This window comes from Danio rerio, chromosome 6 (genome assembly GCF_052040795.2).
Source record: "Danio rerio strain M-AB ecotype USA chromosome 6, GRCz13ab, whole genome shotgun sequence".
In the NCBI taxonomy this organism is placed as follows: domain Eukaryota; kingdom Metazoa; phylum Chordata; class Actinopteri; order Cypriniformes; family Danionidae; genus Danio; species Danio rerio.
Genome location: NC_141026.1, coordinates 36,941,203 through 36,964,358, shown reverse-complemented (window position 1 = coordinate 36,964,358; position 23,156 = coordinate 36,941,203). Strand labels below are relative to the sequence as shown.

The following is a 23,156-nucleotide window of genomic DNA, read 5'->3' as shown; positions in this document are numbered from 1 at the left end:
ATAAAAGTTCACCAGACATGGTAATGGCCTTGTTTCAATCCCCAAATAGTGACAAAACTAAATGTTTGACCAAATAATTTAATTTGCTCACATCATGCAGTTAACACAACTAGAAGGTTGAATGACAAATGTTAACAAAAATCACTTTCAGTAAGTATATTTTTTAAAATATACGTTTATTTAGAGTAGATAATCTTTATCCCAATAAAAAAAAAAATCATTTTCAAAGTTGCAGTGAACTTTTACTCTGTTTATATCACTAAGAGAGCCAAATGTGAAAATGTAGAGCTCAGTATCAGTATAAGCAGAGCAGAAAAGAGAATAAACATACATGCAGATGAGTGTATCATCAGACAGCTGTTGAAATATTCCATATATATTATAAATATACATAATACTAAATGTAGAGTTTACTGTTTGGCTGTTTTGGTTTAAGCATTTTGGCTTTGCTCTATAGACATGTCTGTTTTTGGCTCTCAGGGAAACACTTGCTGTTGGAGATTCATTTTGGAGATCATTACTTCTTTTAGTACATTTATGATATCAGAATTAACAGTCACTATAGTAACATTTAAACAATTCAGTTGTTGATATATTATCAATTATATATATTATTATATATATTATTATATATATGCAACTAGTAAGAAATCAATATTTGATATTAAAAGTTAAATTGTGGTTATGGTTAGGGCTGCACAATATTGGAAAAAAACGATATATATTCACTACGATGTATATTGCGATATAAATGCAATTCCAGCAGATGACTTGAATAGCTTGTAAAGAATTCATAAATAATTTTAGATCAATTGGGATGAATCTGTAGGGGAGCATATCTAAAATCATGAAATATAATTTCAAAGAGGCAAGCAAAGTTAAATACAACAGAGAAAAAAGGTATTGCTTGGCCAGCGGTGTGCAGGAAATACACATTACCAAGCCACACTTACATGCTATTTCAGAGTGAATATTCACAGTAGCATGGTAAACAATATAGGGAGGCTGTTATTGTTCAAAGATGACCCAATGTGAATATAAAAGCAACTTCAGCTCAGTAAAGCAGGCTTGGCGGAATAGCGCTATTTCCTGATGTTTTGTTGTTAAACTACATCAAAATCTGCATTATCGATGCTGTAAAAGGTCCCTTTATGAAACTGAAGATAGTCACATCAATCTTTAGCCAGGAGATTTCAGTAGCTGAACAACACTTCTGTGCATGTAGCCCAATTATAACAACACAATCTACATCAGCTCTGCATGACTAAAATAGTTTTAAAACAGAACATTACCTGTCTAACAGAAATACTTCAGCCATGGTGTCGTCCTTCCTGCAGCGTGCAAAACTAACTCCAATTCAGGACTTTAAAAAGTTTCAATTCAGCATTTGATTTTACCTTGACCTTGACTGTCACATCTGCACGTGACTGTGTGGTGCTCATGCAGGCGTGCATGTGCTAATGGCGCATATGCGTGAACAGAGATGTGCAAAAGTCCAAATCTACATTTGTTGACAGTTTGAGCTACTTATCGGAAATATAAGAGATGTCGGCCCAACAATATTTAATTAGATGAACATTATTTTAGTTTTAAGCCTTACCCAGAATATAAAAATAGATATAAACACATTTAGATCATTTACAATAATTAATACTGTGAAAAGACTTTCATGCAGCACAACAAAAATGTTTCTGAGAACAATCACCTGCTCGTTTAAGTTTGCATAATTAAGGGCGTGGCTACTTGAGTGACAGCTAGGATCATTTCACCTCAGCTGATTCCGGCTGATTAGCCACTGAACTCGGCATATACAGTTGAAGTCAGAATTATTAGCCCCCCCTTTGATCTTTTTTTAAATATTTCCCAAATAGAGGAAGATTTTTTTTTACAGTATGTCTGATAATGTTTTTTCTTCTGGAGAAAGTCTTATTTGTTTTATTCCTGCAAGAATAAAAGCAGAGAGTACAAAATCATTTGTGTCTTTGTATAGTTTTACAGACAACTGTGTGCTAGTTTCAAGTGCAGAGCTTGTACACAGAGACTAATAACCACGCACACTGAATTAACTTTGACTGAGCTGCCACTCAAAGACGCGACACGGCACACCAGACACTCTGTGGCGCGGCAGAAACATGGTATCCCGAATCGTTGTGTCACGCATTTTAGAACTCTAAACACAGGTTTCCATCAAGGCACACACAATGGCGCCCCAAGTCTTGACTTGTCTTAAAGTGCTGCCCCATGCACAAATGTTTGCTAACCTACCTAAAGGTACAACTAATAATTCCGATTAAAGCTATAATGTGGAGAATATTGATCTTTTGTTGAGGCCAATGAGCCTTGCATCTAAAACTAGAGCAAGGATGTTCCTTTAGTGATTTCTCTTTGACTCTTTGAAAATGTCGGACGTGAAAAGACAAACTGAGGATTAGGTGACGCGTGCCTGTCAATCAATATTGGTGGGCGGGGCGACCGCACTCCTACCTCAAGTTAAGGGTTACTCTGAAAACTGCTTCAATTGGCCCACCGTATTTATGTTGTTAAATAAAAAAAAAAAAAAGCACTGGGTGTGTTTATATCACCCCAATATGACGGTCTATACACTATACTTACACACATGTCTGTCCAAACAGCTTGAAAAGTAGATTTTTTGCCATAGGTGCCCTTTATGCATTTCTCCCAAAGAAAAGCCTGTCTAAGCAAAATGCTAGCAGGTGTCTGTAGCTCCGCTCACTGGTAGCTTCTTTTGCGTTCTTCAGAAACCTATGGGTGACGTGACAGATTCTACGTCCATATCTTTTACAGTCTATGGTGTATGCATGTTATTATGGAAACATGGTGACTGTCAATCAATTTGGTGGGCAAGGAAAATTGCACTCCCACCTTACGTTGCGGTGGGCCTCAAAATCACTGGCATTTGGATCCTGTTGTAACGTCAGGAAATAAAAAAAAAAAAAAGAGACTTATTGTGTTTATCTGACTCCAGTATGACAGTAAATTAGTAAAAGTAGTTAGACTAAGTAACTAGGTACAATGTAATTAACTAGACCCAAAACTGATTACACTCACATAAACATGATCGTTTTAAATGCAAAATGTTAATTACTGAAGTCTAACGTTTCCGGTAAATCAATTAACCAATCAGAAGAAATGTTTTCAGCATGCAGTGTCATATCATGCATGTCATTCAGCTGAGATACTACATTTATAAAAACTGCATAGAAGTATTTCAACTTTTGTGTTCCTCAGAAGGTTTGGATTGTTACTGGGAGTAAAGTACATGTTTAGGTGCCTTTCCCTCTAACAAAAAAAAAAAAAAAAACGGAATGGGGGAAGCAGAAACAGCAGCATATTGGGTTTTAATCCCAAATGGTACTTCTCATTTCCCCATCTTAATCAGTATTACCTTCATGCATTCCATGGCCTTTTTTCCAAATCCTTCTCTAATTGTGAACAACCCACTCTCGGGTACAAGAACAAGTTTTTAGCAGTAATTAAGTCTTAATAGCTTTTAGCAAATGCTCTGTCCTCTCTTCACCCAGACGGATGACACAGACACACCCAGATCCCTTTGCCACAGTTGGACTGGCTGCATAATAATTGGATGTTCGCGCAGTAGGAGGGAGTGCTAAATGTCATCTGCCGCGCTAAAATAAAGCTGGGGGGAAAAAGGGAAGAGGAAATAACTGCTTGTGAAAATATCCTTTTTATTTCATCAGGGACTGCAGCGATTAGGGATTGAGAAGAATTGAGGGTTTTATAAATGAGCATAACAAGATTACGTTTCCTTTGTTGACTGTTTTTTTTTTTTTTTTGGAACATAGTACAATGGGCAAAGAAAACAAACCAACAAAGAGAATGAGAAAGCAGAGATCAACCAGGGTGACACAAGTCACCATCCCCTACTGTAAAGCGAATCATTTCATTTCATTGCCCAAACCATTGTGAGCTACTGCTAAAACTGCTCAAAACAACACCCCTCACAAACATTGTGTATTACCCATTCATTCACTTGCTCAGGGAAAATTATATGTTCCTAACTGTTGTTTTTGAGATTCACAATTGGTTTTCTTTCAATGTTAAATAAATTATATATATACACTTGACAAAAGTCTTGTCACCTATCCAAGTTAGGAACAACAAATAATAAAGACCTAGTTAATCATTTGGTATCAGATGTGGCTTATACGAAAGGCAAAGGCCTCTAGATTATGCCTATTTTACCGGAATAAAACATGATCATGCCTTGATTTTTAATTGTTTGATTAAGACAGTAAGGTCTTACTTTGCTTAGACAGAAGTCTTGTCACTAAACAGAAATAATGTGCAGTATAGAATATAAAGTCATGGTGCAATGGGAAAAGAATTAATATTGTATGACTCCCATGAGCTAGGAGGACTGCATCCATACATCTCTGCAATGACTCAAATAACTTATTAATAAAGTCATCTGGAATGGCAAAGAAAGTGTTCTTGCAGGACTCCCAGAGTTCATCAAGATTCTTCAATGCTTATTCCTTGATCTTACCCCAGACATGCTCACCAACGTTCAGGTCTGGCCAATATGGTGGATCTTGACTTTTGCTTTCAGGAACTTTGATGTGAAGGCTGAAGTTTGAGAAGAAGTGCCTGGATTTCTGGAATCTTTATGAATGTAATATAATTTGTTTAATTCACCGGTAAAGTTTTACTGCTATGTGTAAAAAGGCCTAATTGTTATTCATTTCCAACATTCTTCTAATTATCTACTTTTGTGTTCAACGGACGAAAAAGAGTCAAACGTTTGGACGAGCGGTAAGTTCATTTTAATAATTTGAATGTTTGGGTGAACTATTCCTTTAACGAGAGCTTGTGGAAATAGCAGCATTACCAACAAAAATACATTCAAAATGGTAAAGATGCCACTTCACAAATAAAGTAAATCTGTAACGACGCTCAGAGTTAAAGTCATAATTAATTGTGTCCGTTCACGACATTAAGATTTCTATCAGCAGGTCATATTTACAAACATTTCTGTATCAACTTAATGGAGTTGATTAAGTTGAAACCATCACAGCTTTGTAGATTATATACACTACAACAGACAGCACTCTCCACTCCATTCAACTTATCATAAACAACAAAAAATTGCACTGGAATTGTGCTGTCACGTTCTTTTATTCCTTCATATTGTCCCGACACAAATGGATGAATTAACTCAATAGTTTTTTACAGATTTAAGCAGATTGAACAGAACACAATTAACTTGTTCCCTCAAAAAAGATTAATAAATATCACTTTAATAAAATTGGGTGTAAGCTTGATTATTTCTTCCTACTGTAGGTTTAAGAATAGTGTCTAGATCAGGGGCCTCATGTATCAACGCTGCGTACGCACAAAAACTTTGCGTACGCCAGGTTTCACGCTCAGAATCACTCACGTTTGGATTTACTAACATAAACTGAACGTGGGAATGTGCGCAGGTTCACGGCAGCTTTCTGGCAGGCGTACGCACATTTTTTGTGCGTGTCTGTTTTATTTCCATTGGCGACTCCTAGAGGCAGTTGTGTTAAATTCTTCTCTACAAAGTGTCTGATCCTTGCAATGGCAGCTGTATGAGACGGGTTCATATAGTAGGTATGTAAGATTTCCATACCATACAGTTGACCAGCTAAACATTAAAGCGCAAATTGCAGCAGTCGCCTGTTTTCCCAATGTAATCTGAGCGATCTACCGCATGCACATTGCTATAAAGACACTATCTGAAGATGAATTTGCATGCGTGAATCAGAAACATTTCCATTCAATAAATGTGCAAATAAAATATGATGCACAAACTTATTGATGATTCCTACTTGTCTTTCTCTTGATAAATAGTGGGCAAAATCTGATATGTAGCGGGGAAAAAAAGAAGACAGAATTCATCAGACGCTGGTTTCGAGCCGAGTTTACGCTCGAACATGTCTGGACATGATTTCATGCTTCTTATGAGGTGCGCCACTGAGACTGCTTAGGATATTGCAACATTTTTCAGTCATAAACCACACTATTTCTTTTTTAAATGCACTCAGTACAATGTTCAGACCCAACTGTGTTAACCGTATCAGCTAAACTCTCCCACTCTATTTTTTTCTTTTGTTGTTAATTCCGGAGAACAAACTTGCAAATAACACCGCTTTTCTCCGGTCTACCTCCGAAAGCACCCAGCCGGCACACGACCGACCTTCAACGTTGAAATATGGTTGAAATAAGGTCAGATGTGTTTTGAACGTTGAAATAATGTTGATAGAACGTTTAATGTTGAATGGTTGAAAAACAGCCTGCATATGACAAGGCTTCAACGTTGAAATGTGGTTGAAAATACGTCAGTTGTTGCTTTAATGTTGAAACAATGTTGAATGATAAATGGTTGAAAAAAGTTACAGAAATCCTTGTACAAATCAACGTTGACATTTTTTTTATCATGATCTGTATGTTGAATTAACGTCATGGCTTCACCCAATATTCAACATGTTTGGTTACCATGGTATCGGAGGACTCGGCGCACGCGGCCACGCGCAGCGCTTCACTTCACTTAATTACGAACACCTGACCTGCAGTGCAGCAGAATTCAGAGGTAAGCGTGTTTTTAGATGCTTTAATGTTTTATTTACCCCCCGATTTTGTTTCACACACAGTGTATCTTAAATGTGACTTAGTGTAGTGTTTCGAATTTTGAAGCATTTAAAACTTTCCAGTTTGGTTTAGTTTGCGCTCCGGTGACGCAGATAACCTCGAGGTAATGTCACATGTTTAACGTTAGTCTAAATGAGCGTTTTTATGGCAAATTCAAAGCGATAAACTCCAAACGCAGTTTAAAGTTACTGAGCAACGTTATAAAACAATATCATTTTTATACGCTGTATAATTAGTGTTATTATTACAAAGTGAACTGCTTTCGTTTCACTGTTGTTGTTGTTTTTGCTTTTAGACATGTAACTTAACGTACTCCAGAGACGCACTAACTTGCACAGCATTGAATGGAAAAGGCTTTGTCCATGTAAGTTTACTTTACCTTTAACTAAGCTAGCCTATCTGTTAAATCTTCTTGTTGCTTTGGTTGGTGATATTCTCTTTCTAATCTGTTTGTTTATTGATTGTTAGGCTATGTTGTGATATTATATTGTTATATTGATATTATTATTGTGAAATCATGTTGTGATGTTACTATGTGACAGTATTGGGGAGCAAATATGTATTTAGTGAGAAATTAATGTTTGAATTACACTTTGTATAGTAGCAGATAAGAGGTGTAATGGGTTTTAACTTTCTGGGTTTTCTGGAAGGTCCAGTTGAGGGCATCAAGAACACGCAGATGGCCTAAACCTGTGTCAGCCTGGACAGACTGCAGTTCTGCTACTCCACGCCAAGGCTTTTGTATGGATGTCTGACTACTACTGTGTTCTCTAAAGGTATTACTGGAGCAAAACAACAGCACCCGTTACAGTGAAATTTGTATTCATAAAAATAGTGATACATGTGTAGCAGGTCCAGTACATGTGATGTCATTGAGAAGTTGTTTTTATTAAATGTCATTAAAACAAATAAATAAACATGCTATTTAAATAAATCTAAATATTAAAAACTTGAGGATTAAGAAGAAATTAAATGCATCATCTGTCTTGCGAAAAGGGTCTACTTAAGAATTCTGGTGTTTCCCAACTGAAAGGGATAATTCACCCAAGAATGAAAATTTACTCACATTTTACTCCCCAAATGGTTTAAAACCATTATGAGTTTATTTTGTTGAACACAAAAAACTAAAAACCTGTAAACATTGACCTCCATAGTAGAAAAAAATACTATAGAATTCAATGGTTATAGATTTGCAGCTTTCTTCAAAATATCTTCTTTTGTGTCCAATGTGGTCAGTAAATGACGACAGAATACAAATTTTAAACTATCCCTTTAATTTTCTGTCCTACATGCAGACTTTTGCAGAAGTGCTACTCCTTCTAGAGTTTTTCTCAACCATATGTCTAAAAAGCTTTAAACAGCTTTTACAGTACATGTAATGGTTCACAACAACTTGTAATTATTAAATGTGTTGAATGTTTCATGGTTCTTTACTGCAGCCTTTGTTAAAAAAAAAAAGAAAAGAAATTTTTTCGAGAATCTGAAATTTGAATTCTGGAAATGCTGGCACCGGTGGTGGCGAAGGGCTTCCTGACGACATCACACCTAATTCTTCACTTCTCTTAGTTAGGAATATTCAGATGTATGAGTCAAAATTATTGAGTGTGGCGATTATTATAAGACAAATTTGGATTCAATAAAAAATAAATATTTGAATTTCACTTTGTATAATAGCAGATACCAACTTAATTGTAACCTCGTATCTCATTTATTGCAGGTTTTCTGGAAGCTCCATTTGAGGGCATCAAGGACATACTGATGGCCTAAACCAGTGTCAGCCTAGACAGACAGACATCTATTGCAGTTCTGCTACACAAGACCAAACTCTCTGCTTTTGTATGGATGTCTGACTAGTACGGTGTTCTCTGAAGGTATAACTGGAGCAAAACAACAGCATCCATTACAGTGAAATTTGTGTTCATAAAAGATAGTGATATATGTATAACAGGTCCAGTACATTTGTCATAAAGGTTAAATCACAGTAAGTACTGTAAAAATAACTTGTTTGCCTTTGCCACAACAGGTCATGGTGTGTGCTTACCTGTAGTAAACACACACGCTGATCTGATGCGGGAGAGATATATGCAAACATATTTGTATTTACTGTTTTGTTTTGCCTCACTAAAGTGTTGTTGGAGCTTGGTATGTTCACAGTTGAAATTACTGAAGTCACATGGAACGTTTTGACAATGTGTTTTGTGCCTTATCTGGACAATGACCATCTTGGGACCATTGCTGTCTGTAGAGGATGAGGAGCATTTAATCTAAAATATTTTATTTTGTGTTCTGAAGATTAACAGGTCTCTGGGATGACACAAGTAATTAATAACAGAACCTATATGAACACTTAATGTGACATGTAATAGTGAAATAGTGGTCCTACATTCACAAATGTGAGCCATTATTATAAGACCCATGTGAACATGCAATTTTTATGATACTAATAATAATGGAATAACAAATTGCTATTACTGTTGTGTTTGTGAGAGAGAATCAAACCATATATTCTACACATTTTCTTGATGATTTACTGAAATATTTGTCTACATGTTCCACTGTCACAGGTGCTCAGTTTTGCTGCAGTAATGCTAAACACAATAGATGTACTTTATGCAAAAAAACAAAACAAAACTACTAAATATTTAGCATGCAGACCTGCAAAGTAAAGGAGTAATGTCAGGTTTAGATTATAGCATGAGTTTTCACTATTGTGAAAGTGAAGCCATTCATTCACAATGAATTGGAATGGCAAACCTCATTATTGATTTTGTAGGATACTCACCTGGTGTTTGAGAAATAAATATGTATATAACTGCTAGACTGATATAGATGTTTTAGTGTTTTACACTTGATTCTTTGTCCCCAGTGCCATCTTTTACCTCAAGTGTTTCTCCCAACATATAAAACCTCAAACAGATGTAATGTATTTCACTTGTGATTCTTAGTTGTGAGTGATGTTTTTTTTTTTTTTTTTTTTTTTTTTTTTTTACTGCAGCCACTTTAAAAATGGGTATTTTGTAAACTTTGTAAACAGAATTGTATTTTGGAGACTGTGATGGTTGAAGCGTAGTTTAGTTACTTAGTTTAATTTAGTTAGCATCTGTCTTTCTGAAGACGGTAACACTTTACAAAAAGGTTGTATTAGTAAGTGTTAATGTATTTACTAACATGAATAAAGAACAATGAATCTTTCATATAAAGAAAGTACAGTTCATGTCAGCTCAGTGCATTAATGTTAACAAGCATACATTTTGATTTTAATAGCATCGGGACATATTTAAATTAATTAAATGATTAATAAATGCTGTACAAGTATTTGTTCTTTGTTCATGTTAGTAAACATTAACTAACTTTAATTCATGAAACCTAATTAAAAAGTGACTCTTTAATTGTATGCCTTTTTCTGTATTTGAGTGTACAGCATGTATAGTAACCTGCATGGTTTTGATGAACTGTATGCTGTAAATGTTGCTGTATATTTAGAATAAATGAAATAATGAGGTGTGTATTAAATAAATTGATACACAGGCTAAGTTGTGTATTTTTGTTGTGTATTTTTATTAGTAAAAATTTGTTTGCTATATTTATGGACTTTGCGTTGTATGTAATTTCTATTTAACTTGCGTTGAAATGTATGACAGTGAAACAACGTCACGGTATCAACGTTGATCCAATTTGCAAAATCGAAAGGTAATTCAACCTTCATTCAACGTCTACAAAACGACCACAATTCACCCATGAAGAAGGTAAGAGTGAAACAACGTTGTGATTTCAACGATGAATCACCGGTGGTGGTCCAACGGTGAAACAACGTCACTATATAAACGTTGATCCAATTTGCAAAATCGAAAGGTAATTCAACGTTGATCCAACCATAGACCTGACGTTGATTCAACGTTGAATCACCGTTGAAATGCCGGCTGGGCAGCACCTCCAATTCACATTCTGTTCAAAGTTTCTCTTTTTGCTTGATTTTGCCGTTGCTTTTTCGTTGGGTTTTTCCATTAGCATAATCATTAGCATATTCATACAGGGGAGGAGGCAGGGAGGGGTTTTGTGCTCGTGCATGTTGCGCTCAGTTTCACGTTCATTCAGATGTACAAAAGAATATGCGTGAGATTCGGCGTACGCAGTGTTTCATACATCTGAATTTTTTTCTGCGTACGCACATTTACAGCTTTGTGCGTACGCAATGTTTTAGTAAGATTTCCACGCAAGTCTTCGTACATGAGGCCCCTGGAGCGCCCAAACTTTTTCTAATGAAGGGCCAAAAACAAAACTTGATTGAGGCTAGTGGACCGAAGCTAAATATAGTTACCATAGCTAATTTCCTAATTTATTTAATAATATTTAAAAATGATGAGAAAACACTGCTTTATATAAACTAATACAGTATTTTTAAAACATTTTATAATTAACTAATTACAGTAAAAACAAAACAGTCTCATTTATAACAGAATTACTTTAGTTTTGCCTTGATTTGCTTGCCGATGTATCCTGCATAGTCCTCCATTTGTCGAGTGACAGTATTAAATTTTTTTTAAAAAGCAGATTTATTTACAACATTTAATTGAAACATTTAACTTCTGTTTGCTTTTTAGTAGCTCAGCAATAAAACAAACAAAAACGGTTATGTCAAATTAGAAATGAGGATTGCTGTGTTAAAGGCAATCGCCCCAACCCTCTCCATCATTCTCACTCTCCTCTCAGATGGGATGGTGGGCCAAATCAAAGGTTACAATAGGCCAAATTTGGCCTGCAGGACTTACTTTGCGCATCTCTGGTCTAGATAGTGTTGTAATAATAACGCCTATTATTAGCACACACAGTGGCGCAAAAAGGGGGTATGCAGTATATGCGGCGCATAGGGGCGCCACACATGGGGGGGCGCCATTGTGCCAAAACTACTTTTGAAATTATTCTTACTAAAAGTTAAAAAATAAATAAATATGTTTTGTTAAAAATGTTTTTTTTTGCATTTTGTATGAGTATAATATTGTATTTTAATAAATATAAAATTATACCATGAGTTGCATACGTTGGCACACACATTTTAATTAAAAATCAACACAATAACATGCAGTCGCAGAGCCAAGTGTAAAATGTTCATGCAAACGTAACTTTAGATTTTTTTTTTACAATTTTTATCAAAATAAAACTGTCAAATCATACATACAGTACAGCTGAGGTCAAAAGTTATAAGATTAATCTGAATTTTTTCTTTATTTATTACTATTCATTATTAATTATTTAACTATTTTGCCTAAATAAGAGGGATCACACAAAATGTATGTTTATGTAAGTACAGACCTATTTCACATAAACCGATATTTCAGATAAAATATTTGGATTAAAAATTCACCTATATAAATATTATATACTTGATTATAATGATTCTTAACCCTGTTAAAGTTGACACATGAACAAATTGTCCGAATATTCACATTTTTTGGAACTGAAATGTTTTAAATCCTTCTATCAAGATCCATTTTATACAATATACATGTTTTTATAAATTTGTTATGTGTCATATTGATACATCAGGCCTTTTGGCCTTTTTTTGTTCAAAACTATTTTATTTTAGTTACAAAACTTGAACCCGCATACCTCTCAGTATATGTGTAGTTGCGCCCCTGAGCACACACAGACTTTCCTACATATGACGTTTCTCAGAAAGGTTTTGAAACCACACAAGGGTGAGTAAATGATTACAGAATGTGCATTTTTCAGTGAACTACACATTTACACCACGGTAACTTTGTAGAAATCACATCCATCAAGTGTGCCTGCGGTCAGGAACGGCCACTGGGAGTTCAGGCAGTTTCCCCATTTTATTAAAGTCCCCCTGGAGGCTAATACTCACCACAGACATTAGCAAAATCACAGTGTGACACCTGCTAGGGGGAAGTTCCTCGTTCCATTACCAGGCACCGAGCCCACCGTCTCCTCTGGGGAGCCAGGCATAACCGCAGTGTCGGCATATTGACAAGAATCATGTGCTGGCATACAGGAACGAGACAATTTATGCAGGGAGCATTTCAGCAAAACCACAAACAAACAGACTTTTCATTAAACTGATTTGGACGCTGAAAAATGACAAGAAGACAAAGATTTTGAACAATTTAATATATCAATATATAGATATTTATCAACAACTTGAATTTCATAGAAACGTGAGTGAGACCATTTTGGCATACAGTACAGATATTCCATGTAAGTACAGTTTTGCTAACGTTAAAACCCAATCCCTATCCCCACCACCTCTGACCCACTGACACAGACACGAGAAAAGAAAACAAAACGTAACATTATAGGAAAAAATACATAAACACAAACAAGGCACCAATAAATTAAACTGTAACCCTCTCTTTCAACACGGAGCCAAGCCTCTTAAATAGAATTACAATTTAATCGATCTATTAAATAAATGTACAAATACAAATTAAACACTATTTCTGCGACATTTACGGTTAAAAAGCCAAAATAAAAATTAATAGCAAACAAATCAAATCAAAATACTTTGGCAGATTATTAATTTTTAGTTACAATCAAGTAGTAAAGAAATCCAGTGCTCTTGAGTACAAATAAATCCATGTATGGTCTACACTCTTTTTCGTCTGGGAGACTAATATACACATCTTCTTTTTACAAGAAATGTTTAAAACCTTATCAAAAGTTTCGCTGTATGAAAACATATTTACAAATCATGATTCAGACTCATTGGACTGCAACGGTCGCTCTTCCCCCCCATCCTATGTAATCATTTACACAGTGCAGAAGGCTTCTTGAAAAAAGTTTGTGCAACAAACAGCGTACAAAATGTCTCCAAACAACTACGGAATGACCGGGACACGCGTTTCCTCAAATTACAGGAATGACAGACCCTCCTTCTCCCCTCTCCCCAGAATCAACACTTACAAATCAGACAAAATATGAACAGTTCTTCAAGTAATTTACATCATGTCAACATGATCTCAAAAGGGGGAACCAAAATAGAGGTCATCGTTTTCCACTGGTCACCAAAAAGACAGACGGGAATGTTACCATGGGTGTGGAGAACCCGATTCGTCCATTAAGAGTCCACCAAATTACAGAGCACGGTTCCAGAAGAGGTTCCAGCGTATCGTCTATTGTAAAAGTATGGTAGCCCTTTCAAAATCAATGTCCTACTTGTTGGGCTTATGGGGATGACAGGTAGATGGTTAAGTGTTATGGAGTTATGGACATGTTTGTATGGACAGATGTTAGTCACAGTGGAGTGGGGTGAAGGAGCAGCGTGGCGAGTCCCTGCAGTGCTATACGAAGGCAGAACTCGCCGTTACATATGCATAGAGTAAGAATGATGGACAACGGTCACGACGTTATCTACAGAGAGACAGAGAATTCTAAAAGCGTCTTCTAGAACCTTCTGTGACCACGCTGTGCATGAGTTATTATGTGAGACGTGAGTCTTGTAAATTATAACACGAGGGTTTAGTTTTTACAAACCTTGACAGCTAGAGAGCTCAATGTAACAAAGTCTTCCTATAAAAACATCTTCTGAGCTAACTCTAAAGCAGCACCTGATAACAATGATGAGGTCGGGCTCAGGAAAAAGAAACGTGTGTGATGCCCCTTCTAAAATTCAAAACAGCCTAAATTCATTAGCTGGTTTTAGCTGGTCTTTCAGTCCTAATATCTGGTAAATCCAACTGACAGGTGGCCTAAATTCTTCCAAAACCAGATTAGATTATTGTTATTACTGGTTGTAAATGGTCTTGTAGCCTGGTCAGGTTTGTTTTTATGCTTGTCCCCCAGTCTGACCAACTAGAAAGTGTCCAAACTGTTCTAAAACCCTTTCTTTTAACCATTTTTGTGACAGCTGCTTGTATTCAGCTGGTCAGCAATATTGCCTTTAAGTCTAAACCAGTTGATAATGGCCCAAAACCATTGAGCTAAAAAGACCCAATAAAATCAACAAACTAGATTAGGCTGATTTATTTTTCTTTAGGTGCCTCTGATGAGGCCATATTGATAATGATCAGACCAGTTTATGTTGTGATAGTCTGAGTAAGCACATGCAGCAGTTTGTTTACCCTGTATTGCTAATCTGAGATTCTCAAATCTTTAGAACTGATATACATGTAAAAAAAAATTCTCAAAAAATCAGTTGATCCTTTCCATACTGTACACACACACACACCTACACGAGACATGATTAAGGATGAAAACAGTCAAATGATGAACTATAATATTGATGACAACAGGCCTGTAATCTCTTTCAATAAAGACATCTCAAACTAGTCCACCATAATCAGAAATGAACTGCAAACAGCAGCTTCTTTAATCTTCACAGACAAAAGCCTGAGCAGCGGAACTCCCACACCGTCTCTCTTCCTAATGGAAAACAAACAGTGACTTAATGGAGGATTCTTTGAAAATGTGGAGGGAGGTTTTACAAGTGCCACGCACAAGATGCTTCATCAGAGCAGAGGGGAGCAAAGGTGGCCGGAACAAAGAACAACTCCAAATAAAAGACCACCCACATGCGGCCAAGAACCAATCATTTCCTTCTAAGAAAACCAAGTGGTCCCTCTCTGTAATCTTCAGCAAAGGGCAAGTAGTTCTTAAAAACCACCTGATCTACCAGACATACATCGCCACGCACTCCAAACAAAATCTTAATCCAGCCTAGGGAGTTTAGCTGGTTTAGATGACCTTGGTTATTTCTCTAAGGATGTACTCACACTAGGAACAGTTAGCTTGAACTGAGTGATTGTACCCACATCCCCACTGGCCTGCACTCACATTGTACTTTCCTTTCTGAGCCTGAGCACGCTCGCATCAAAACGATGCAATTGTTTAGAGTAAAACAGGAAGAGAAGCACTCTCAGTCTGTGCAATGGGGTACATTGCTTTAGTTATATTGTGTAGTATTATTTCGATTGGTTTGGGATGCAGTGACACACAGCTGAATATATTGCTGAACTGATCCATGGCTTTTGGAGCTCAGAAAGTTTCAATAATTGTATCATTGTGCTGCACATATTAGGAGATTTGAGAGCTGAAGTGCAGAGAGGAGATTGCCACTTTGATATACTATGACAGTTAATGTTCATTGACATTAAAAATGTTTTATAAATCGGTAACACTTTACAATAAGGTTCATTAGTTAATGCATTTACTAACATGAAATAATCATGAACAACACATGTACAGCATTTATTAATCATAATTGAACATTTACTAATGCATTATTAACATCCAAGTCCATGCTTGTTAACATTAGTTAATGTACCATGAGTAAACATGAACTAACAATGATCTACTGTATTTTCATTAACTAACGTTAACTAATGTGAACAAATACAGTAGTAGATGTATTGTTCATTGTTTGTTCATGTTAGTAAATGCATTAATAAACATTAACTAATGAACCTTATTGTAAAGTGTGACCTATGAATCCATATGGTATTGTCCCTTATGGTCCCTTAAAATTGATGTCTTCAGTTTCACATCACTCTACATGCATACTGCTCCTGAGCCCAAGTAAAGTGCGCACTGGCACCTCTTCTAACAGGTCCAAGGCCAGCCAACCAAACTACAGAGTGCTCAACTGAACTAGCGTTTGGGCATCAAACATGCTTGGGCATGGCTCTAACAGCCTAGTGTGAGTACATCCTAAGATGTGTTCACACTTGGCATGATAGGTTCTGTTAAAACTGATGCGATTGCTTTTCTAGTTAAAAATGTTTTGCTGCCATCTGAACTTTAGTGTGCACCAAAAAAATCTGACCAAGACTGCTGCACCAACAAACTCTAGCAACTTCACTCTAATATGAAACCCAACAACAAAATGAGCCAAAAAAGACATGATGTCAAAAAATATCACCCTACAAAACGCTCAAACATACTTAAGTCACCATGGTGGCCATTAATTAAATACCGCCATTGGAAATTGGTGTCTAATCTTTGTTTGTGTGAGTGACCATAAATCACACATCATTGTTCAGGATGTCCTAAAAGGTCTGTTGCAAAAAATCAAAAGCCTGCTTTATTATTATTGTTATTACTTTAGGTTTGGCTCTCTGTGCCAGGGCAGTTTTTGTCTAAACCAATCAACTACAAGTGTGAACACACAAAGTCAGTGGTTCTCAAGCAGGGCAATGGCCCAACAAGCCTTAAAATTACTTAAAAGACCTTCACATATTCTCTTGGACTAAGGGGGGCTTTGAAGTGGAAAAGGTCAATAATCACAGCTAAATCCATCAAACTTCTTCTTTGAACCATCAAAGCAGTCTAGCCTATATATATATATATATATATATATATATATATGTATGTATATATATATATATATATATATATATATATATATATATATATATATATATATATATATATATATATATATATATATATATATTGCAGCAGGGCTATAATGCAGCAGGCTTTTTTCATTAGTGGGTAAATGTGTGTTTTGATCTACCTTTTTTTTGTACATTTTTCATATTTTTTGGTCATTAAGTGTCCCACTGACAGGGAGACAGAAATAGCCAAGCACTTATTCATCACGTGTAGAGAGTTGGATAGCTGATATGTACAGGAAGCCTATATTCAGGCACTCCTCATTTCCTGTGCCAAGTGTTGAACAGATGACTGTTCAGAAGAGCAAAGCTTTGATCTATGACTCTAATCCATCACACCATTAAGCCACCCGATATGGCAGACGGTGTCTTGTTGTCAGCATGCTAAATGCTAAAGAGTTTTACCAGTGGCATGTCGAATGCACTGTAGGGACAGACATTTTGTATTTGTATGTGTGTGTGTGCGTGTGTGTTTGCGTGTCTGAGAGAAAGCGATCTAGACAGTAGATATGAACAAACAGCATTTTAGCCATTATCAAACCCTGACAACCGTATCTATTAGTGTGGTTGATAACAAACCACACAGATTGTAGCGATAACTGATCATATTTTAGTAAAAAAAAAAAAAACTATGTCCTGAGCTAAACTTGGGGATATAAATGTGCCTCAGCAGGAAGATTTTTTTTTAGTTGGTCCTTGAAACTTCAGAAAATGGAAGACCCAGTGCTGGTGAAATAAATAAATATGGAAATATATATTGCCCATCAAAGCTGGGAGGTGAAACTATTCATCCCCAGATAGTGGCTGCAGACCTTTCAGAAGGGCCAAATAATGTGAGACTATGGAAGACATGAAGGAACTGGAGTCTTGGCATCTGAGGTATTAGGAGGACAGGAAATTGTGGATTAAGACTTTCTTACTTAGTGATATCATTTGTTAACAAGATGCATAATAGCCACAGAATTTGTGTTTTAAATGTCTGCAAATATAAGTAATCCTCATCCCACCTCAATCCTATTTCAAATATTCACTTATTTGTGCACTGGGTGGAGAGCCCACAATTCTGCCCACACAAAATGGCCACAGGTCAGCTCGAATCAGAAGTAAAACTAATTGTAATGAAATAAAACTACTACAGCACGAGTGCAGCAGGAGAGCCACTGAGTGTTAGAGACTACTGACATGATGAGCTATGGGGTTAGTCATCATTAAACAGCATAGTCTACTTCTACTGACACAGAGCAGGAATGATGCTAGTAGTACTAGTGATTATTGCCCGACTGAGGGCTGAAAAAACACTACAAGAAGACAAACCCAGTTTGTAGCTCTCGGCTGTGGAGAGCGTGTGCTCTTGTGTCCTTTTGGCTCTGCACCTTGCTGTGTGGTGCAATCTCCTCGATGGAAGGAGAGATGGAGGACTAAAGGACGCATGGATTCGGGGATGGAGAAGGAGAGAGAGCGAGAGTCGCCCTCAGGGGAATCCATCATCGTCCGGACTGAGCGCCACGCGCTGCGGAGAGCAGATAAAAAACAGTTACATGTGTTGAAAGAAAGAGGGAGAAACACAAAATGCATAGGAATAAATAAAAAGGCCCATGGAGAAGGAGACGTATACGAAAAGATCAGCTATTCAGATCCCCCAACACACACACACACACTGTGAAGAGTGTGACGTGTGGGGTATTGGAGAGAATCCTGTTACGCCACTGGGGCGTACCGCACGACTGATGTCTTTATCTCTGCTTGTGCTTTACATGCTGACTGCAGCACAGGAAGTTCCAACCACGCTCTTATAATCCCTCCACTAACCGCTCTCGTAAGCACTGGGATAACTACTTCATGCTTCCGGCATTCCCAGGCCGGCACTTACACTAACATATAATTAAATCCTTACATCACTCAAATAAATTAAACAAACAGTAGAACACCGAAATAAATAAATAAACTATAATATATTAAAAGATTGTCCAGTCATTTAAGGTGCTTGATGCTCATCCCTAAATCAATTTAGTACTTAATTACAAGCACTCAGTAATGAGTAATCAGTAACGAGTACTCTGTACTGAGTTTTTAGCAAAACTGAATTAATAAATATCAACTGTGGGATAATAAGAGAGCACAATTTCAAAGCTTTCAAACGTGGAAAGCTTTTAAAGCTTTACACTCATACACACAACACGACAATGCATCAGCAATCGCACACTTCCCTATTATAAAATAGTATGTGAAAAGAGAGCTTGTCCAAATTTGAGTATCAAGTTCCTGTATGACATACTAAGTGATGATGGATGATTTACTATCCCATGAGGCCACAGGAAAAGATTTGTGAATGGATATTTAACGACGCAAATAACACTGAAATAACACAGTCAATTAAAAATACATGGACTGAATTCATCCTAAAAGTACTAAAAGTATTTTTAAATGGTTGACAAGAAGATGGTACCCGCTTCGAATGCTATCATTCCATCGAATGGGTGTTATCAGTGGTTATCAGCTGATAGACATGGGTCAGTAGGGGCCTTTTGCACCTTCTGGTAGGCTCAGAAGGCTGTTATCATCCATCCACATGGTTAATCTGCTATACTAATAGAGAAGACTCCAGATCCAGATCTGTTTTTACATTACTGTGACGGTTGGGTTTAGGGTTGGGGTAGGGGTAGATGTTAATAAAATACAATTAATGGGAAATTTAATAAATAATATAAATAATTCTCGTGGTAAATCTGCCATACTAATAGAGAAGACTCCAGATCTAGATTTTGTTTTTACATTACTGTGACAGTTGGGTTTAGGGTTGGGGTAAGGGTAGACGTTAACAAGATACAATTAATGGGAAATGTAATAAATAATATAAATAATTCTCGTTAACTTCCGGCCGCAGCCGAGTGTGATCTATAGCTTGTTTTCACATGACGTATATGACACGCGAGACTCAGATGGAGGGTAGGAAGTGATTGTTCTACAAAGGAATTGCTATCAGAACATCAAAATATTTCTGCTTTATGTTGTTTCTAATTGTTTAAATCGGTTAAATTAAGCAATTCAATACATCCATGTGTACAAACTTTTTTTGAACGCGATAATTCAAATGACACCAATAAAGATTATATACAGGCCTAGCTATGTGTATTAATGAAAATCAGATGCAAACACCACCACACACAAAATCTAAGAGAATATAAATAACGTACCCTGCCATGTAATCGCTTATTTTGCAATAATTCATGTCTTAACAAGCGTTTCGGCGGAATAAACAACCATAAGTTAATGTCTATATGTGCGGCATCGGTGAATGTTTATTCATGGTAAAATTCATCGACTAAACAAAAATGCAACCCTTGCAACAAGATCCAATTCTTATCGTGATATCGGTTATTATTGTGGAGCACTTTTCCCTCTTACAAAAATAAATACGTTATAATAATTTGCGTCCAAGCTTTTGGATGCTTTCATCTATTATTTCGTGATGCCTGGAAGATATTCACATGGGGGAAAATATAATACAAAACAGACAAGGTGTGATGCGCTATATTTATTAGGGGTGTCAAGATTTCGATTTTTAATCGAAACCGATCAAAATTTATGCTCAATTTCAATTATCGAATCAAAAAATAGAATCGTCGATGCTGCCACGCCCCCATGTCACGTCAGCTTGGCTTGCCAAGCGAGAAAAAAATAGGCTTGTTAAAGTGCTTGTTAAACTGCAGACGCAGGAGACCCGTCGACAGAACTTAAACCCTCTCCTCTTTCAATGAAGTCGCCGGTGTGTAAGCATTTTGGATTTCCAGTGAGTTATGTTGACAACGTTCGTGTTGTCGACAAAAAAAAAACACAGTTTTGCAAGCTCTGCTATGTACGTATTACGTACGGTTCGTCCGATAGACAACACCGGCATCGTGATCTTCCGCCCACCCCCGTTGCAAATCCGCTCGTGAAAAGTACACACTCAGGCCCTGTTTACACTGTCTTTGTTTTTAAATGGCATTTTAGAACGACAACGATTTGACATCCACAGTGGTGTGTAGCATTTCTGAGCAGCCCTCCTTCCTTTCTACCTCTGAAAATGCACATCACGTGACCACACAGACACAGCCATACGCTCGAGACAGCAGGTCCAGGCAGTCAGAGGACTGCTTCAATCTTTCACTCACTTGTACTTAGTCATTTTAGCGAACACCTCAGATACTGTTGGCTGGTTCCTGTTGGTTGTGCGTCTTTTTTACCGATGCCATTATAACGACACAGATCACTGCCTATTCACGAGTCCCGCAGAAAAAGTGATTGACAGGTGGCAATTATGTGTGTATCTTTCCTTTATTCATTTACTGTATGATTTGTTTATGGGTAAAACAAAGACCATGCAGGTCAGGTAGTTTAAACGGTAGGCTACAAATAATTAATTGGTCATTAATTAATTATTCATAATCGAAAATTGAATCGAATCGTGCCTTTAGAATCGAAAATGTAATCGAATCGAGGATTTGGAGGATTGTGACACCCTTAATATTTATACACTGAATACTCTGTCTCCGAGGAAGTAAAAATTTGTATTTTAAATCTTTTTTGTAATGGTATTTATGTATCTCATATTGTCACGTGTATATTGCTGTATTTGTATTTGCCTGTATTGGCTTACTGGCTTGTTGGCTGATTGGGGTGATTGATTGCAGGTGTGATGTGTAGAGCTGTATCACTATTTCTTGAGAACTCCAATTTGTATTGTTTGACCTGATGAAGACCATGTAGGTCGAAACGGGGTGATATTAAAAAACTTTTGAGAGCTAAAGTGGCAGTGTGCCGATTTTCTTTTGATCCTTTGCTGCTGTGAAAAAATGTAAACTGATAAATTGTAATAAATATTGTAACATTAGCGTAAACTGAGGTGCATTGTGATGGTGTATAATCATAGCGTATAGAACTGAAGCTTGTTGACTACAGTAATTTGTTTATTACTACGGTTTTGTTGTACCACAGCAACAATATAATTACTACGACAGTTTATTTGAATTAATCTATAGTTTAATTTTAATCATCTATAGTATGCTTCCAAACACTATAGTTTTTATTTTTTTATGTAACATAATAGCTTATACAGTATCTACTGCCTCGATGACAGGCAAATACAGTTTAGCTCAGTAGAAAACTCGACCGTCTTTATTATTTTTAATTTATATTTATATCTCAATTAAAATATGATATAAATTGCAAAAATACGGACTTTCTCCCATTCAGTTTTTTACTTCCTGCCCTCCAACTGAATTTTGTGCATCACCAGAACCACATGACTGAAAACAACCTAGTTGATTAACCACGTTGATGGATGATAACAGCCTTCTGAACCTACCAGTAGGCGCAGGAGCCCCCTATTGGCCATTGTCTATCAGCTGATAACCACTGCTAACGGCCATTCAATCGAGTTATAACATTCGAATCAGCTGAAGATGAGCAAGTATGAGTACGAGTGTGCGATTTTGAATGCAGCCAATGGTAAACACAGACGACTAATTTAACCTCACATGGTAATCCGTACACTAATCAATTAAACATACACTTAAATGAAGATGTGGTGAATTATGAATATAAATATGCATGAGGAAAGAGGCAGCATAATGCCCTCTGTCGTAAACCCCGCCCATGTTTTTAATTACTATCCAAATGCCTTGATCCCCCTTGTTCATTTTGCGCTGGTCAGCATAGGTGCCCCAGAGTACCAGTGAGCTGCCGGGTCTGGGATGCTGCCCCCCAGTGGCAGTGCTAGGTATGGCTGTCTGGCACTGCCACTCACTGGAGGGTAGACGTGTCCGATCTGCTCGCTGCGGCCGATGTGGATTTCGTCATCGTCGTCCTCTGTAGTCTTGCGGTAAACTGGGTTGTCGAAGTTCATGCTCTTGGTGTTTCGTCTCCTCCAGTTGCGCCACACCAGGTAACCTCCGGTACACATCAGGCCGATGACCACTGTGGCAAGGATAGGAACTGCATGCATTTAACACACAGTCAACACATATGGCGGGGGCGTTAACACAGCCAGGGGACACAGAGCGGCGCATAATGACGCACTAACACATACAAGCTCACACACTCTAACCAAAGGGGGTCCCACATGGAAATCTGATAAATATAAATGTAAATATATGCAAATGACATTTATGACAT

The 23,156-nt window shown here is 37.0% G+C and overlaps 1 protein-coding gene and 2 long non-coding RNA genes across 6 annotated transcripts in view; 2 read left to right on the top strand and 1 right to left on the bottom strand.

Annotated features, from left to right (window-relative positions):
* The first annotated feature begins 1,854 nt into the window (after positions 1-1,854).
* On the top strand, positions 1,855-15,373 carry LOC147843582 (uncharacterized). Its single transcript, XR_015493871.1, has 3 exons — positions 1,855-5,348; positions 10,897-11,482; positions 12,302-15,373. It is a non-coding gene; the product is annotated as an uncharacterized LOC147843582 (long non-coding RNA).
* On the top strand, positions 6,511-10,187 carry LOC147843583 (uncharacterized). Its single transcript, XR_015493844.1, has 4 exons — positions 6,511-6,595; positions 6,950-7,018; positions 7,305-7,430; positions 8,372-10,187. It is a non-coding gene; the product is annotated as an uncharacterized LOC147843583 (long non-coding RNA).
* Positions 15,374-17,152: 1,779 nt separating the features above from the next.
* Positions 17,153-23,156, bottom strand: part of lrp8 (low density lipoprotein receptor-related protein 8, apolipoprotein e receptor) — a 290,837-nt gene continuing 284,833 nt past the window's right edge. Inside the window, exons 18-19 of one of the 4 annotated variants that reach the window (XM_087255654.1) lie at positions 22,789-22,958; positions 17,153-18,510 (exon numbers count right to left, since the gene is read on the bottom strand). In XM_087255654.1, coding sequence (XP_087111780.1) covers positions 18,472-18,510; positions 22,789-22,958 — 209 coding nt within the window. In that variant the 3' untranslated portion in view covers positions 17,153-18,471. 4 annotated transcript variants of the gene reach the window in all.